The 19932-nt window shown below is 33.4% G+C and overlaps 1 protein-coding gene across 1 annotated transcript; it reads right to left on the bottom strand.

Moving 5' to 3' along the window:
* Window positions 1-4587: 4587 nt before the first annotated feature.
* LOC123669875 (LIM domain only protein 3-like) lies at window positions 4588-14330 on the bottom strand. The gene is made up of 5 exons (XM_045603398.1): window positions 14285-14330; window positions 7500-7737; window positions 6957-7082; window positions 6470-6611; window positions 4588-4746 (listed from the first exon to the last, which is right to left on the bottom strand). Exons 1-5 carry the CDS (start codon window positions 14328-14330, stop codon window positions 4588-4590), a joined length of 711 nt encoding a protein of 236 aa, XP_045459354.1.
* Between the last annotated feature and the right edge of the window lie 5602 nt (window positions 14331-19932).

The raw sequence follows: 19932 nt of genomic DNA, 5'->3' as shown, positions 1-19932 counted from the left end.
CAAAGCTTTTTTGTGATTTGTGATTTAAATGTCATTGTATTTAATTTCACGTTTATTTTTCAATACATTTTCGTGAATACTCATGTAACTCGAGTTTACCCTCTAAACCTAAAACTTTAAAAAGCACGCAAGACCTGTCTAGAAAGTCTGTATGGTGATTTAGTAGTTAATAAAAAAATTGGTTCATTTCAAAATTTATCAGTAAAAAATGTATTTTAAACTAGCTGTGCCCGCGACTTCAAATCCGCGTGGAATTTAAAAAACATTATTCAGTTTGCTGAACTACAGAATATATACATTTCCAAAACAAAAGTGGCCTTCTTGTAGTTACTCCTTATTACATCAGCTATCTGCCAGTAAAAGTCCCCTCAAAATCAGTCCAGCCGTTTCAGAGATTAGCTGGAACAAATAGACAGACAGACATAGTAAAAAATGTTATTTTGGTATATGTAACGTGTATACATCCATATGCATTAATAAAAAGCGGTTATTTTAATATTATAAACAGACACTCCAATTTTATTTATTTGTATAAATTTCATTCTATAGTCAACTGTATGGCGGCTTGAAAGTTGACCACGCTCATTACCCGCGAATCAGTCAACTAATTATTATAACATTTCCTATAAAGCTTCTGTATAAGATTCTTCGTGACGAAGAGAAAAATCAGAAATTTAATTAAAAAGTTTAAGTTGGATTCCACTAGAGAGCGTGCGCTTCGTAACTCTTAATAACTCAAGCAAATTCTGTTCCTTCCCATAAGTTAATTCTTGGAGATCACTCTAATTATTTTTTGACAACTGACAAATTGTTGATTTTGACTGAACAAAAAGATAGTGAAAAGAATAGTCACTTTAATTGATTTAATATCTATAATTATTTAAAAGGAAAATTAGTAAGAATTGTCAATAAAATAATGGCACCATACTGTACGTAAATAAACGGTTGTTAGTGCGGCTTGATACAGAGAAATAAGCACACATTTTTGTGAGCTCATTAAAATTACATTACTGCTCTTATTTAAACAGCAAACAACTAAACGACGCTCGTTAATGCGTCTCGTCGTGGAGAATTTTATGGACATTCCCATCGAGCGCTGTACACGATAAAAACAACGCACCGACCTAATTATAAGAAATAAAACACACATGTTTGAATTTTTGTCGTTAAATATATTCAAAAATCCTCGGGTCGAACATACCACATGTACCGGCGAAATATTCTTAGGAAGTAATACGATTCTTGTTATTATTTTTTTCAGATCGCATGGCCAGTTGAAATATTTTTTTCGAGCTTGTCTTCATGTTTCTCACGGAATAGCGACGCGCGTTTTGTTTAACAACCTGATGTATTTTTAAGTGATTCAAAAAGATGGCTGTTGTATGAGTTCTCTCGTCAATTAGCAGTATTTGAAGCTTTAAGTGCTTTAAATCATAAAATATCTCGATTACGTGAGTGATGCTTTAAATTAGTGACTGGCAGGCTTTTGGGCTGGCTGTCGCGTATTCTAGATCCTAATAAATATTTCTATTGTCTAAAAAGATTTTTGTGTTAGACCTTCGTTTTGTGTTTCTGGACTTCCAACACAGGATGGCATCTTAAGAATAAAAGATATATGTATGAAAAGCTTAGTAAATAGTTAATTAGTAACAGATTGTTCCGATATCATAATAATATGTAAGGTACATACTAGATGAACAACTGTAGAAAAAGTTGCAAGTAGCTAAGTAATAAATTAAATATAAAAAAAAAACTTAAAAAAAAATTAGCTTTGATTTTAAATTAAAACTTTTACTATCAACATAATATCATCTTTATACAATTCATGTGGTATAGATGCTTGTCGCGAAATTTACCCATATAGATAAACAAGAAAATTAAAGAACTCGATCTGATTGATTTTATTTTTACTAAGTGAATACGAGTACTTAAATCTAAATAAATTATGTAATGACAGTGGTCATCTTGGGTGTTCCACCATGTTAGATTTCGAATGACGTCACATAGCTAATCATGACGTATTATCATCCAAACTAAAAGTGTGGGCAAAATTTCGGCTCAATTGGTTGAAAATATATGGCTTAAAATGGATTTCCAAGAATCCACCCTAACAAACATGCATATATACATACACTGCAAGTTAAGTAAAAGCTTTTAAAAAAGGAATGAATCATTAAAAATTTGGACCGATGTGAAAATAATTTGAACTGCAAAATAAAATTGTAACTGGCGTAGTTAAGAAAAGCTTAATAATGAGAATAAAATCCTAATTGGTCCCCCACCGTGCTCCGAATAGTACGTTGAGCTGTTAGTCCCGGTTGTTATCATAAACACCTGATAACGGTAGTTACTCATGGCAGGGAAAACATGCGATAATCCGTAGTAGAGCAGCGTGGTGGATAAAGCGCTGATCCTTCTCCTACGTGGAGAAAGAGGCCCATGTCCAGCAGTGGGAAGTCACAGGCTGGTTCTGAGTGTAAAATTATGTAATCTATTCGTGTATAAAAGATTTTAATATATTTCGCCAGGAATTAGTGTAATTTCCTATTTTGTAAAATTAAGATTGAATTCGATTGTGAGCAATATAAAAATATCATTGCTTTATTAATCTTTCCATCATCAAATAAACAATTTTTATTTATTTATGCTGCCTAATCACTTTTCCTTGTCGTTGACTCTGATATTGTTGATAAAGGGGTATACCAGAGGTATTATAGTGTTATCGAGTTATTAGATTATTACTACTTATAAAAAGTTTAAATACGAATCTATTACTAAGAGACTTTCTTTTTATAATGTATAGTTTATTATTTAAAAAAAAAATTATATTGGATGTAATAATAAAACAAATGAGTAGTTATTAAATAAATATATTTATTTACACTTTAACGGTAAAATGAAAAATAACTTCGTCGATGTTTGAGATTTTTATTAGTTGTTTCTATGATACAACGTGACAGACGAAACATTCTAACCTAGCAGATAACTCTAAGTAACGACAGTTCAAATTTTTACATAAATACATCTTTTAATCTTAGAAATTTTTTATTTTACAATATGTTTATTTAATGTTAAAAATGTTAAGCATATAGCTAAATTCCGAATTTTCTTTCACATAAATATAAAACGACACGGCTACTCGCCGTGTATTTTATTTACAAACAGTATGTGCGATCAACATTCACTGAAGCTATGGCAAAGTAAGAAAAATACAATTTATAAAATATCTTAATATAAATTTATTTATACAGAGCTACTATCAATCAACCATTGCACCACTTCAGAGTACCAAAAATGGTATTACTAATAATAAAAATCTATAAAAGTAGCTCATCTGCGAAGACTAAATCTTCAAACGGAAAAGCTATCTTTGGTACAAAACAACATAACACACCCACTTATTAGACAATATAAATTGGAAAATAAAATGTAAAATTAACCACAATCAAGTTCATACCTTGTATGATAACAATATTATGTACGCTAAAGTACGCATTTTTTAACAATGAGATCGATTTTAATGTATCAAATATTTTAACTGTGGACCTGACTCGTTGTATGAAATTTATACACAATATATATTATAAAATAACAAACTTATAGAACAAAATTATGCTCGTAATTCGAAGTTATTATCTATTGTTACCTCATTCGCTAAAAAGGCTAAGCGCGAATCGTATGTTGCAGTAGAAGACGCGAGTTCGCGCTCTACCCACACGACGCTATCTTAACATGTAGACTCAAATCGTATACATAATGGAAATATCGTGTTCTGACAACGTTATCGCGACTCATCCCGGACATTTTGTAAAGTGGCCTCATCCATGTCCTGCTGTCTGTCCTAATGTACTGTCGCACAGTCGCGGTTCTTTGAACAATGTTCGAGACACTTCGATGTAACCGATTTACATTACTTAGAAGAATTTCAATAAATCACTATGTAGTCGCTTTTATATGATTAACTTCTAAAATTGCACTTTTCATGAATCCGCACTGAATTTATATTAACAGTTTATAATAACTATGCAGCGTAATTTTTCAGTGACAAATGTGAAGAGACGGACGTAAAACAAATGAATACTATCTAAGTTGTTGTATGGTGTTGAATGATGAAGTCTTGTCTAGGCGACTTGTAGCAACATCGATTTTTGACATCGAACCTTTAAAAGGCTTAGTGAGGTTTCACCTGTACAAAGAGAAGTAGAATATTATACAACAATTACAACATTGAAAGTAAAATATTATACATATATATGCATCTATATTAACATAAAGCTGAAGAGTTTGTTTGTTTGAACACGCTAATCTCAAGAGATACTGGTTCGAATTGAAAAATTCCTCTTACGTTGCATAGTCCATTTCCCGAGGAGGGCTATAGGCTATATAATATTTTTTGTACTTTTTTCCCCTAAATTAACGCGGATGAAAATATGGGGCACAACTAGTGATTATTAATACTCTTTGTTCATTACAAAAAGTAAAATAAAAAGTATCGGAAATATTAATGAAAAATAATTGAGTTGTAAAATATATTAATATTTAATTGAAGAAGCTAACCGAGGCAAGCAGTCGGCGTGGCATCGTCGGTCATCGCCCGGCATCGCACACATCCGGGTCGGGCGGGCTGCCGTACCCGCTGGACGCGTCGTCTGCTCCAGCGCAGCCCCCATTATCCTTATCAACTAATGGCCCTACCGGTCCACCCGCACAGCCACCCGATCCTCCAACGTATGCACTACTTGGCGACTGAAAGAAACCACATAGTATATTAGTCGAACATACGAACTAGATGTTATCTTCACCCATCTGCTTAGCGGATAAAAATAAATTTTTATCTTCTTTTGTATGTTAAAGATAAATCGCGAAAAAGTAGGCTGGAAAGTTTCTAACCAGGCTATATTATATTCAGCAACCGCAATTCAAATGAGATTTTTAGCGGGTAGTCAACATGTGGATGAAAGGAACTAGAACAATATATATTAATATACATACGCATTGCCAACCTTATCCCCTTCCCCACAGCAGCTTTGGTCACCTTACTCACCATAGGAACACAACACAGCTTGAAAGCAGTGTTATTTAGCTATGATCTTCTGAAAGATCAAGGTACTTCCCCAGGCTCTAATATTTTCCCAGTTTTCTAATATTTTGTAAAAGGTACTTACGAAAAAAAAAAATAACAATTAAAAAAAATTAAAAAGTCTTCGCGCATATGATAACAGTTCTTGCATTGCATCTGTCGGGTAAGCTAGTATAAAATAAAAATAGCGCAACGCTAACGCTAATTCTATTTCAATGTTAGCAATTCTACCGTCAAACACCCAACAGTAGACCGTGAGCGCAATCAAAAAGTCGATTAGAAATGTCGTGCGGCTGAATGGGTTCCCTCCACTCGCGCGACTCATAAAATGAAATAGATTCTCCCACATTCGCATTCCGACAAGCGTTCGTACGAGAAAGATTAATGATCACAAAAGAAACATAATAAAGTGGAGATAGAATCTTCCACTAACAGTGTCTTTGTGGGAATTATTTACTCCTTCGTAGCCTACTTTTTCACGTGGAAGAGATATTCGAAAAAACTATTTACATAACTTAATATACATGACGGTTAGTTATGGTATAGAAAAACTAGGCAATTTAATGTTACCTGTTAAATACAAACAACTCACTGAAACAAACTCCGTAATGAATCGATGATTGTACAATGAAGTAAAGAGAGACTCTCTTTTAACGTAGACATAATAAAGCATGTCTTTCAATTTAACTGAATTAAGAACAAAGATTCTGTAGCGTATCACACATATGCAAATTTTTTATATCAAAAAAATAATGAAAATTCATTTAATGTTTTTATATTTATTATAAAAATATTTTTTGATAGATGTTAAGAATTTAAATTTTAAAATATTCTTAATAATTTATGTTTTACAGTCTATTTCATCTATTATATATTCTATTACGTGAACATAGTTTTTAATTTTATTATTCTCTATTAAAAAGTTATCGGAGATGTCAAAGATTTTATCATTAACTAAATACATACGCATAGCTAAAGTTCATTGGTCCACGTCACTTACGAGCATATAATTGATCAGATGTGGCGGTCGGTTTGCTGGCCACGTGGTGAGAACTGGCAAATGTTACCACCATTAACAAAAGTATAATATTCACGTAATTGAATACTACGCCAAGGACTTAATCATACAAATAAACCATTTCAATTGTGCGTTTATTGTTAATGTAAAGCAAATGACGACTGATATTCTGTTATTTAATTATTTTTTGAACTATTACAGTTAGCATTACTTTATTTAATTTCTTGTATTGTATGAGGATTTAATAAAATACATTATATTTTAGCTATATCAATTTTAGTCAAATCTTAGTCTTAATAAATTTGCTTGTTGTTAGTAGAATAAAACTTAATAAATTAAAATAAAATATTTTAATTTCTAGTATGAAATACCTGTAATCCACTAACTTGTCGCCTGATGTGCGCCAAGCCGCTAGGATTTGCCGCCATACTAGCAAAAACCAGCCTCTCCTCGTAATCATATTCGCAAAGTATCTTGTTGTCACAAAGATAGAATCTGTCGCCCACACAAAACCTGCAGAGATTTATAGACGTTGTGATACTCGTTGCAACTCATTAAATGGAATACGATTACTGAAGAATACTTATCACCCAACTCTTAGGAAAAAAAATTTAAATTCGACTAAAACGAAGATCGTCGTGTTAAGCACGTAAAATATAATTTCTAAACTCAGTTTGTTCTTTAACTGATTACTGCTGCTCAGAATTGCACATAAAATTTTATTTACTTTTTATAGTTTTTAAACATCTCTTATACTTTTTTTTGTTATGCTGTTAGATTTTTATTAAGTAGATAATAAATATACTATTTCATGTAGGTAATTAAGAAGCGTTTTATTATCATTAAGGAAAAGTTTACCTGTGATTGCACTGTTGACAAGCAAAGCATTCTAAGTGGTAAACGAAACTTTTGGCTCGCATAACCATTTCAAAGGCGGGAATGACTTTGTTGCACGCCACACAGTTGCCCGTGGCACCGAATAGCCTGTTAACATATCAGAGCATATTATAAATGTGGAATGCAATTTAAAATTTTCAGTCTTACTGAATTTTTGTTTATTTTTCGGGTTATTACAGAAACATGACGCATGTCAAGTAAATTTCAATTCAAAACATTAATCTCGAGTGTAACCTTGGCTGTTATTGGAAGTTAATGTAAACGCGATCGCTCGCTGATAAATATCCTTGTATGGATTACAAATAGCATCAGAAATTCAATACGAATCCTCAGTCCATAGAATTTGTAATTTATTCAATAGCGCAGTATCAGGTTACGATAGAAAATGCTAGTTGATAGAAATGTAAGCTCATGTTTCAAAATTTGATCATTTTATTTTTATTGTTAACTTTAAGTTTACTTCTTTAGTAATAAAATACGCTGTCTTTTACTTCGTCAACTCACCTAAGATAATCCCTTTTGCAAAGCATAAGGTCGGCTTTGTAGTATAACTTGGAACCGACTTCTCCAAGCCGGCAGTCGCAACAACCACATTTTAGGCAGTCCTCGTGCCAGAACCGTTCCATGGCCTTCAATAGGAATCGCTCAGTGATGACCTTGCCGCACTGAGCACAGAGCCTTGCGCTGCCTGGATTATTAGCCACTCCGCTGCTGAGCGCATACTTGTTGTCCTCTTGTTGGCCTATAGACAAGAGTAAAAAATGATTATAATACTATACATTTAAATAATGACATAATAACATTTTCTAAAATAATCTAGATAACCAACCTATATAAATATTTAATCGACTTTAAAACAGAAGAAGTTTAATAATTCGATTGTATTTTTTACGTGAATTATCTCTTACTGGTTTGACCTGGATTTTGATGATTCTTTTTTTTAATCGAATGCCGGTCGTATGGTTCTATTTAAATTCGATAGAGATTTCACGTGTAATTTTTGAGCTATCTCTAATAATGCGCATTTACTTGACTATTTTTCCGTCTACCTACATTGCATTACTGGTCCCAATAATTCGTTTTTATTCGTTTGCAAGTCAACACAATTATATAATTCTACGAACATATAATATATCAGAACCGTTTATTTTAATTGATAATCTAATTAACGTCAAATTATCTGGAAAAACACTATGATTAATTTTGTTAACCTTAAAGGAACGTAAGCCCACGATGCATTCTGTTATTGTCATTGTCATTCGCTACAAACCGAATCATCTACCTTGATTGTTTTCTCTCATGTAATTGCCTTAATTAATTCGAGCAGACGCGTCCGCGTGACATACACTCACTGACTTCATTTTGATGCGCATACGCATTTTTTACGAGCAAAGAAAAATGTAACTGAATAAGCAACGAGAGCTAGTTACATTATTGGCGCATTAAAATTTGTAGTGCATCTACTGTATAGAGGCCTTTTAGGACCACTGGTTAACTTTTTTTATAGACTTTATCGTCATAAGACTTTCCGTTTAGCGATACATTTTAGAATTCTTTTGTTTTCATTGTCTATTTGCATGTATTTTTGTCTATTTTTCAATGCAAAATATTGAATAATTATGCCTTCGCACTTGGTGGTTTTTTTATATTTACAGAGCCTAATTATTCAGATAATTTTAATAATAGATTAGAATACCTTTTTGTTAATTATATTATCAAAAACATTATTACTTGCTAAAACGTACCTCTAAAAACTACTTATATCAGTATCATATCATTCAAATAAATGAAAATGGCAGATAAAAGTCAATCAGTTTCATGTGACGCTCCGATCCCATAATAATGGCACGTCAAACCAATCAAGGATCCAATTGAAAGGGTAACTAGGTGGACATAACTCATCTCGATCGATCTTGCGCATCGATACATCTCGTTTATTGGAGTCGACGTCGTGACAATAAAGTTAATTGGACTATATTTATGGTGGCTCGTTAATAATAAAATAATATAGATGACGTACCGCCTCCGGGCGTTGCAAGGAGCAATTAGTATGTTCGGGGGATGGGGGTCACCCACGTTCACGAGATTATTTCTTGGGTAAACACTTTATTAATAAAACCTGTCGAAGTTACATGACGAAATCCTATCTTAAGTGTGTGTAGATTTTCATCAATAAACTTGTTCGCGCTCTATATACAATTATGAAAATAAAAAAAAATTACGTTAAGGCTGGATATAAAACCCCTATATAAGTTGAAAACGTATGCTATTTGTATTACAGGTAGAGTATTAAAATGGCATGAAACATTAATAACGCAAACTTTATTTATCATTAAATTTGAATTTTATAGCTGCGTCGGAATAATTTAAATTTAAATTAATGACTAAGAATGTGATTGAACACATTAAAATTTCTAAAAACAATGTAACAAGAAAATATATGGTTGGTAATCATTACAGCAAAAATTAATTAGCTTATTCACAAGCATAGCAGTAAATAGTATTTTTCCAAGGAATGCTTCGTGAAGCGCAGCGCGTAATGCCCATTTCAGGTTAGGAATGATGTTAATGTTGCAATTATCGACTTGTTCTAACTAGTGATTATAAAGAATAATGGACGTTTGTCCGTATTCATACAAGCTTTGCACAGTAAACACTTAAGTACTACTACACACTCGTTTGCTAAAGTAGTTTTGCATTCATACAAAAAATTGTAATATTTTTTTTCCGCACTTCCAATACTTGTTTATGTATATTTCGGTATAATTTCATATTAAATAAGTCAAAAGTATATAGCAAAGTAACTGCTGTAGTAATTACTATATAGGTGTGTTTCCAACAAAATGTTGATATAAACACACTGAGGGTAGCAATAAATAGGAGCGAGTTAATAAAGTTAAATTTACATAAATGTCCGTTAGTGAAGGAAGTCGCTTTGTATTTTCCATTTTTATTGCTATCGCGTCGTGAATTTGATAGAGATTTGGCTGCGAACTGGCTTGGTCGTATAGTTTCGCCAACACAGCCGGCAGCCAACGTATTAAGGCGCTGAAATGAAAAGAAACCAGGAAATGGATGAAAAGTAATTTATTTTAGAGCGAGCGAAACGACAATAGTGCGACGAACAGCCTCTTTTAATGGCCACAATTTTCTGTCTGCTTAATTGGTAATTCGGTAGTATCGAAGGTATGTTATTAATTCTTATTTCATTTCAGCTGCTGTTAAAGTTATTATCTTTAAATAAATACTTTCAAGCAAAATTAAATTATTAAGTATTTTGTTATTTAAAACTTTATTAAATTCTCAAACGTTCATATGCCTCGTAAATATTGCAATATTTTGTAAGAGAACATTTAAACAATTACAATACATCAATTAAATAATTTCATTGTTTTCAAAATTGAATCTGCATATAAAATTATTAATTATTATCATTATACACATTAGAAACAGCTCAACACAACCCAGATACGTAACAACGAAATAGATCTAGTGGTACGTATCTCCACAGTAGGTAACATTCCTTGGATTCAATTAAATGCCAGGTTATTGTAATGAACCCGCATCACGACCACTCCGCAATCATTCCGTGCAATTTACAATCGTTCACTGCGTTTTGCAATTAACGTGGCCTTTCCGTACCAGCAAAACGTGATGAATAGTCAATATGCTACGCACATATTATCCTCAACGGTAATTGTTTTACTTTTATTTTAATCACTTTTTTTAAATATATATGTGCGTACGTAATAAACACAAAATATAAAAAATACACTTTGTTTCAATGTTATTATACATCAAATTAACTATTATACATTGTAATGTTCGAGCAAAGAAAAAATGTGTCGGCAATTATTAGTATAATCCTATATAACTAAATATATGCTGATTAACAGATACAATTACTGCGGTTGCAGCTATTCCGAATGCTTTATGGTTTATTTAGTTTTACTTGTCGGTCACTCATTAAACAATGGAGCTGATTGCTTTGTTGCGATATCCATTATGCGGGCTTAATTAGATTTAACCAAATGCGGGTTTTACCTTAATAATGAACGTAAAAACATAACAAGCTCGTTCTGAATATCATTATTATACTTTCTAAAACAATGTTCCAAGAATACAGAAACTGTTCGTTATGAAGACGTTGTTTTAATTACAGCGATTGAACGATTAACTAGATGCACTTTAATATGCATTTTTAATGTTGGTTCCACATAGCCTATTGTAGATAATGTGACATAAAAATCATTGTGATTTAATAATAGCTAAAATTATTTTAAAACCGTGTTTATTATTTTTGATAAGCAATCCTATTAACAAAATTTTTATTTAATTTCAAAGTTGGCATTAGTTATAATTTTTTTTTTTATATTCCTAAACAACTGTAATAAGAAAAAACCTTACAATTAATAATTACTAAAATTTAAATAAAAATAATTTATAATATATTTTTAGACCAACTACTTTATGAATATGTAATATGTAATTAAATAAAGAGCTGACTGTACTTTACAACATAGTTTTAAAAGATAGTTGCTTACACGATAATAGCGAAGACGGTAATTATGTTTACTCTCGGCTGTTAAAAAAGTAATAACATCCTAGCTATGTGCCAGCGTAACGTACGCGTAAACTCTTACGTTTTGTCAACAACTTTATTAAAATTCTCACTACGCACTGGGTAAAGAGATCCCGCCAGCTCCCGCTCTTTTCCTCGCCCTCCTAAATCCACCATCGTTAACATTTTCGTTATTAAAAAAGTACGAGACTTTGTCATCAGAGAAGTTAGTTTTTTTAATTAAAATTATGAAATTGATATTGCCTTTACGCTGGAGCTCGCTTCCCGACGCAACCTTGTGAAAGTTTAAATTAATTTTTGAATTAAGCCTAATGGCAGTGGTAAACGATTTCTAAAGAAAGAGTTTTCTGTTTTGAGCAATTAAAATTCCAATTATTTAATGTCAGAAAACCGTATCTTAATTGGTTTTCATTGCTGGTATTAAAAGATATTTTGTTTTTCCTAAGAAAATAAGGGTATTTATTTATGATGTAAATTTCGAGCAATAACTGTAATCGCAAATAATTTATTTTATAATTAATTTCGTCTTATACATTTACCGTATTTCTATAATTTATTATTTAATATTGTGTAAATGGAATCTTGTAAATCTACTAGAAGTTTAATATAAAAAGTGATGTATAAATTAAACAAAAATGACACGTATCGCAAAAACTAATGTGTATCAGTTTTAATCGAAAGATTTCATTTTAGTATTCAAAGCTCGATTTATCCGTCCGATACCAATTTTCATATTACAAACGTATGTGATTTACTGTATTCCATATATTTCTTTATTTTACGCAGATCTATTAGCATCTTATTATAATATGAACTGTATACCTACTGATTATTATTTCAGCGGTTTGTAATTTAAATTTAAAATGTGCCGTGGGAAGATTCATTAAAAGTAATTGTAAGTATACTGAAGTAAAATGAATTATGACCAGTTCAAGGAAAGTTATAGCAGACATTTTACTTTTGCATTTAAAAAAAATTAAAATTATCGAATTTTTACGGCTTTAACACTGTAACAAACTTATAAAATTTTGAAAATACAGCCAATAACGAATCATGATGTCTGCCGACTACATGAGACAATCAAACATTTACTAAGTCAACAGTATCAACGTCGTAAATTATTTTCGCTGGGAATGGCTACGAGGGCAAGTAAGCCTGACATAAGTGGGCAATAAACTTCAGCCAATTTGGAGATTCGCATCTGGAGGCTCTTATTAAAGCCCGAAAGTTAGTCCTTTTCATCCATCACTCGTAATACGTATGTGAGTTATTGTATGAAAAATTGAAGAATAAATTGAGTCGCTGCAGCAGCGGCGAGACATAAATCCCAACTGAGCCCTCAATATTGTTTTAAAGGGGAAGTGGCCATAAATTTTATCAGGGCCGCCCAAGCCGCCGCGGGCGCCGCGCTGCCTCCGCCACTACCGCCGCTACGCCTCGCCGCGCCGCACCACCGCGGTGCGCCATGCACGCTCGAACCCACCCAACTGTCTCCGCAATTTTCCGCAGTTGCTTGTGCATTCACCGCATGTGAAATTGTAGCGTTATTACAAGAAAAATCGAAACAATACTCACTCAGTCTCCAAGATTGAACTTTTTTCCTCATAACGTATAATGCCTAGTAATCACGATAAAACGTCGATATTCTAAAAATGTAATACCACCTTAAGATATTCGATTTTCCATCTCGTCGATTTGCTTAATAGCTGTAATAACGCAAAACACGATTTTGATTATGATAAGGGTTCCCATAAAGCGTAGCAAAGTCTAAACGGGGTTGCCGTATTAGGGAGTTACTGTAATATTAAGACAGGATAAAACAAAATCTCTTCGAAAATAGAAAGAATAAGAAAAGTAATTGGATCACGTTAAAGTGTCATTTCGTGTTGGGTAAGTAGATAAGGTGGTATTGTGGGCAACAATAAAAAATCGCTTATTTTTATCAATACGATCTGGATGTTGGACATTTCGCATAAATGTGATATTGCAATATCGTTCGTCCCCTTTTTAATATCGCGACGGACGTAGCCGGCGGTTTATGACACAACCCTTCCCGTTTTATTCACGACCTGTTTGTCCTAATATTATAAAAAATACGTCAGCAAAAAGACAATAACTCTGGTATTGTTTTTGTTTTCCTATTATATTTTATCAATATTTATTTAAAATATTTTTTTCAAAATATTTTTGTATTATTCGTCAGATGCACTTTACATTTTCTTCGAAATTTACATCCTTACCTACTAAAAAATCACAGCTTATCGTTATAAATGATTTATCTACTTAAAAATAATCATAGTAATTAGTCTAGAGAGAGAGAGAGAGAGAGAGAGAGAGAGAGAGATTAGTTAATAATTAAGTTCGAGTGATTGCTTTGTTGTAGATTACATTCACATTTATAACACAAAAAGTGTACAAATGTTATTGTTTTAAGTCAAAAGGGAAAAAACATATCTATCGCAAAAAATCACAAAACTAAATAAAATATTTACATAATAAAGTTTTAGTCCCGAATCATTTGTTGTTGATATTATTACTACAATGTTTTCTATATATTCTATACTATTTCTTATAATGCAATTAACATCATTAAATATTAATGTGGATATTAAGGTAAGCATTGATTTCGAGATTCGACATTTCATTGCTTTCTAAAAGGGAAATCGTAGTGTTCGTTTTCATAAAGGTAAATTAATTAATTACGTACTATTGGTGTTGTCGGGTTTGTGCATGGCCGGCGGATCACGAATCATATTGAGCTCGTCACTCGGGCATCACACAGCGGTTATGATATTGTTATCCTGTAACAATAGGAAAAGAAGATTAGTTGTGATTATACGATATTCGTATGAAAATTAATTATAAAATTTTATTACGCTTTATACATATATATATTTTTACGCGGTCACCAACCCGCCTGCCCAGCGTGGTGACTATGGGCAAAACACATGAGTTCACGTTATTTTTGGCGTAATCTTGTGGAGGCCTATGTCCAGCAGTGGACTGTATAGGCTGTAATGATGATGTAATGATTACGCTTTATATATATGCTTACTGCGAACAATGCTTTATATAAAAAAAATATATATTTAATTTGTTGTAGCAAAGATCAAAAAACTTTTTACTAGATAGTATTATCTTAAATGGCAATACGAGTAATATATATCGCCGAGAGCGACGGGCTTGAGCAGCACGCGTCTCTCAGTGAAACCTCATTAGAATAAACGATATCCTCTCCTTACGTCCACTCTGGGCAAGACCTTATTACTCCGACAAAATGCCGTCAAACGACAACACTGAACAACTCACTCGCTATAAAAGTATACCTTCTCTCGAAGTAATAAGGTCTTATTTAAAAGATAAGCTTATTTGTGTTTATAACAATATCTTTGTTCCTTATGGAGAAGGTACAGAGTTCATTTTCGAGTACAACAAATAATAAACGCACTGTTAGAAGTGACTCCCCTCAAAAGGTTGAGATGTCCATGCAAGCTGTAAATTGAATCTCAAAGGAGGTACTAATATCTCTCGAGGTTCGAAACTTGATACCTTGTATATTTAACATTTATCTATCTGACTTATATAATACGTTTTTGTTATCGTTCTTCATACAAAGTATGCAAAAAGGAATTGGATAGTGCTTGTTATTAACTTGCGTAGTTTCATTTTTATGATATAACTTTATTTTAAAACAATAAATGCCTCACACTTAATGGAATGTCAGGATAAAAAATTGCATTAATATGTTCGTTTGGATTCATTCATTCATCCATTCTCACGAACTTTTGCATTAACAGTATTAATATTCAAGTTTTAATTTCTACTGTTTGGTTAAATTGTATTTAAAAGCAAATTTAAAAGGAATGAATAAACACTCGAAGCCACATCGAAACTACCATCAGCACCTGTTACAAAGGCAGCTATCAAATTACTCGCGACATAGCCGCTGCGAAGCGAGCTCGCCTTCATCCATAAATACGATATTCGTTATGCATTTCTCATATTCATGAATCCGTTTTATTGGCTCCAATAAAATATGAACATCTTAGAATGGATATGAGAGAGCGAATCTAATATGGATTGCTTGCGCCGGATTCGGTCGATTTGGGTGAAGGCAGGCAGCTGCGCTGCCATGCTACTTACTGCAAACGTAAGATCTTAAGAAATTACAAGTTTCGTTTACATCTTCGTGATTAAGATGACACTCAAATCTATCACAATAACAAAGCAACATGTAGGTACCGTATATTATATTTCACTACGCCATCATACTATCATTCATAGCTTGTACGCCACATAATGTGACATCGGAAGTCACAGACAAAGGAGTAATTGTCTCCGCGGGTTACATGTCGCATAATGCGACTTTAAAGGCTACTGTCGCGCTAAACCAGGCATAAAAAAGATCAGTCCTTCGTCGACGTGTCAAAAATTCAACAGAGTGCCGGGATAAGTGGAATGGATGGCGGCGACGCAGGCCCGAATAAAATATTCTATGTCAAATCGTACGTCACCGGCTCTCAACTTGTTCTCACTGAGAGTGCTTTGGGGGAGTCTCTTATTTATTCGCTTTAACGTCAACGGCACGGCTCTTTTGTGCCCTTACCGATTTACAAGCGACCATGCGGGTACTTTATAACGTTCTAGTACGTGATGTGGGAGTTGATTACCTAGAAACTCCATTCATTTAAGAACATTTGACCCGTGTTTTTTATGTTTAAGTACTCAATTTTTATGAAATTTTTAAATCTAAATGTATTATTTATCATATAAATGTTATACTTAATAATAATATAATAGTATAATTAGATTTCATGTACCTATTAAATTTATTTAAATTTCGGTAATACGGTGGAAGCCAATTTAAGCACTCTAGTGTTGGGATAGCTAATAGAATATACATTATGATTTCGTTATCAACACGATCAATTAAGCAGCATTAGTACGTTAAAATTCACCCCAGCCGTCAATTACATTAGTACCGTCGGCAAACGTTTCGATAGATTGTCATGGACATAACTTCGCAAGGCAAACAATTTTTATTTTATATAGTCACTTAAACAAAATCCATTTCAAATATTATATAGTTTAATTTATTAAAAATAGATGAGCTTGCTATTGAAAAAAAATCGCGAGAATTTTGTGAATAATTAAAAACAGAAACAATTTTGATTCAATCACGTAAAACTAATCTGGCTACACTTCCTTCTGACTCGACACTGATCGAATTCATTATTCACCAGCAGAGAGCAATTAAACCTCCACTAATCAATCTCAAACTTCAGCCAAAGCTGAACTCTAATCAAGAAAACTCTTATACCGTGAAAGCTTTTCGAACAAAATTTAACTTAATTAAAAATGTAAATTAAATTCCTAGGCGCTTCCACAAGCATCACGTCGGCCCGCGCGCTGAGCGCTCGGGGCTTTTGATTGCAGCTAAAAGGTTTGGGATTAGTGCGCGAAAGAGCTTTCAGTGCATTTGTAGAGCTTTTAAGTGGGAAGCTTTCGCTTAAGACACTTACGTACAATGTAAATTTTATGTACTGCCGCGGAAATGTGTCTCCTCGATATAGAAACAACTGAAGTAGGATATTTAAAACAAAACCTACATTGCTTAAACAATTTTAAAAAAGGCATTAGATGATGCATTAGACGATGAAATGTCAAATTTTTTCTTGTGTCAGGGTTGGAAAGTGTGATGGAAGCGAAGCCGCGAAAGGGGTGGGTGTAGACTGTAGAGGGCCGACCGAGAGCGCGGGTCAGACCAAGCAAGGAAGTTCGGTGTCCGGAAATAAACCGCCCGTAAAATTGTCAATTCCGAGAGAGCTTCGGCGCCTGGACCCGACAATTTTGAATAGCTCGCTATCAGGCGGACCGTCGTGGTCTATTATACTATTCACTATTGAAAAGTCATTGCTTGTCGGCGTTTGTGCAAAACTATTTAAACAATTTAATATAAATTGAACACTGAAGTAATCAACAAGCATAGGGTCCATTAGCTATTAATTTTATTCGTTTTTACTTTTATACACACATAATAAAAAACGCTCTACACCGTCACGTCAGCAAAATTCACCATGCCATCTGGGTGCGCGCCAAAACAATCACTGTTATTCACTACTTAGTTGAACGATATAGTAATATTAAACTACATTTTCTCTTCGTAATATTCATTTCTCAAACTGACGTCACGAAAAATATAGGATTTATTTTAATGTGTCACGTGTTCTAAGTATATAGAGATAAAACACGCAAATGATCCAATCATAAGGAGTAGCGAGCTGAAGTTGATCGTGGCAACGCGTTTCACTATCTGGTACATAATGAAAGTACTATACGGCCAGGGGTCCCGTCTTCGGACTGCACACGTGCATCTCGACTTCACACGAACCCTCGCGCTTTTTGAACTGAGATCATCGTGATACTCATCCGTGAAATTGATTCTCGAGAAAGAAAAGACGAAAAGATAAATAAAAAGGAAATAGCAAAACACAAGCTAAGATTTGGCGTGAAATTGTTTTTCAGCGCCCGCCCACCGCCGACGCGTCCGTGGCGCCCGGCTCGGGAATTTCCCAATTACTGAGTGTAAATGTATTTACTTGATTATGTTGGCATTGCGCTTAACTGTTACGCAATGAGTTTGAATCTAAGAAATTATAGTGGTAGAAAGAATTGTAAAATTATATAATGCGTTTTATGTTTTTTTGTTTTTTTAATAAACATCGTATAAAAGTAAATAACTGCCAATGTATTATATTTATATACTAAATCCTTTTAACCGAAATGGAACAAAACGAATAAATTCTACACGAAAAGTATTTTAATAATAACAAGACCGTGTTTCGGCATCAGATCGTCCGAATTGGTATCTTAAAACACTGTGACATCTCATCCACTACGTGATCCATTTGGCGAAGTAAGAAGCAATCTCATTCAATACCGGCCTCCCCCGCCCAGCGCTAGGGTTGCCAACAATGAGATATTTTGTGCGCGCCATATCACGAGAATTAATAAATCTTAAAAATTTTCTTTAATTACTTCCTTGTACTTTATCAACGTGTGATATAACATGGGGTATAAATATTGGTTTTTTAATTGTTTCTTCTCCAGGTTCTTATCCAGCTCACTTGACGACGTAATAATCAAATTTTGTTATCACAAATCTTGTAACAAATTTTAAATATTTTTATGTATTAGAATGATGTATCAACCCTAGTGTAGTAGTCAGTATCGCTTTTCCCGATTGTATTAGATTCAGCTGCCCTTTTCATCTACATGTCGTTCTTACCTCTCGAGGGGATCAAACGTAGATACGGCTGATAGACTAGTAAGACAGTATCATTTTTGACTAGCCATATTTATAAACACAATTAACAAAAACGAAACAATAATAATTTTCAAAATCTTTATAAATAAATACAAAATGTATACCAATAAATTATGTATGTAATTCCATCAAATAATCTTAGATATAGCTTGTGAGTTGTGAACTCGAAAAACTATGAATATGATTATCTTCTCAATTCCAAAGGCTATCATCCAATAAAGCTAGTACGTAGTAAAGGTATCAAATCTTTTTCGTCCGTAGTAAAATTGAATACTTATCCCGGTAGTATCTCTATTCCGGAACGATTTTTATGTAGAGAGAATACAATCTTGAAATATTCGGGAGGGCCACTCCACGGAGATATTGGGAAATATCTTGCCTACATTACCTTTATTGCCTCGCGACGTCGCGTACCCCACCTGATCTTATCTGAGATTACCTACAAATTATTCAATGTTCTTCATAATACAATACATACTAAGCTACGTGTTTGTTAGGAATTTATTTGGTTTAAAAACTGTCTTTAACACTTGAAACCTATATATCTTTCTATATATTAATACGTCAAGCAAAAACTTTTTACCCCTTTTTACGGAAATCGCGCGGTCGGAGGAGCATGAAATTTCGCACACATATACATACATATATTTTTTTACATTATACATACATAAAATATACGTTAAATTAATATTATTTATCTATACTGAATGTCAAATATAACCACAATAAATTCATTAAAACCTTAAGTATGTTCAAACTTATAACTTAAATTATCATCATTACAGCCTATACAGTCCACTGCTGGACATAGGCCTCCATAAGTTTACGCCAAAAATAACGTGAACTCATGTGTTTTGCCCATAGTCACCACGCTGGCCAGGCGGGTTGGTGACCGCAGTACTGGCTTTGTCGCACCGAAGACGCTGCTGCCCGTCTTCGGCCTGTGTATTTCAAAGCCAGCAGTTCGATGGTTATTCCGCCACCGGTCGGCTTTTTAAGTTCTAAGGTGGTAGCGAAACTGTGTTATC

Source organism: Melitaea cinxia, chromosome 4, assembly GCF_905220565.1.
Source record: "Melitaea cinxia chromosome 4, ilMelCinx1.1, whole genome shotgun sequence".
In the NCBI taxonomy this organism is placed as follows: Eukaryota; Metazoa; Arthropoda; class Insecta; order Lepidoptera; family Nymphalidae; genus Melitaea; species Melitaea cinxia.
Note: the sequence above shows the minus strand (reverse complement) of the source record. Positions and strands in the feature narration are given on the sequence as shown.

What these genes read in the sequence shown, in the direction of transcription:
- LOC123669875 (XM_045603398.1), bottom strand. Translation starts at nt 14,330, where the DNA reads ATGATTCGTGATCCGCCGGCCATGCACAAACCCGACAACACCAATA. An exon ending in TGCAAAAGGGATTATCTTAG is followed by an intron (nt 7,083 to 7,499) that starts GTGAGTTGACGA and finishes ATATGTTAACAG; the next exon opens with GCTATTCGGTGCCACGGGCA. An exon ending in TGTCAACAGTGCAATCACAG is followed by an intron (nt 6,612 to 6,956) that starts GTAAACTTTTCC and finishes AAATCTCTGCAG; the next exon opens with GTTTTGTGTGGGCGACAGAT.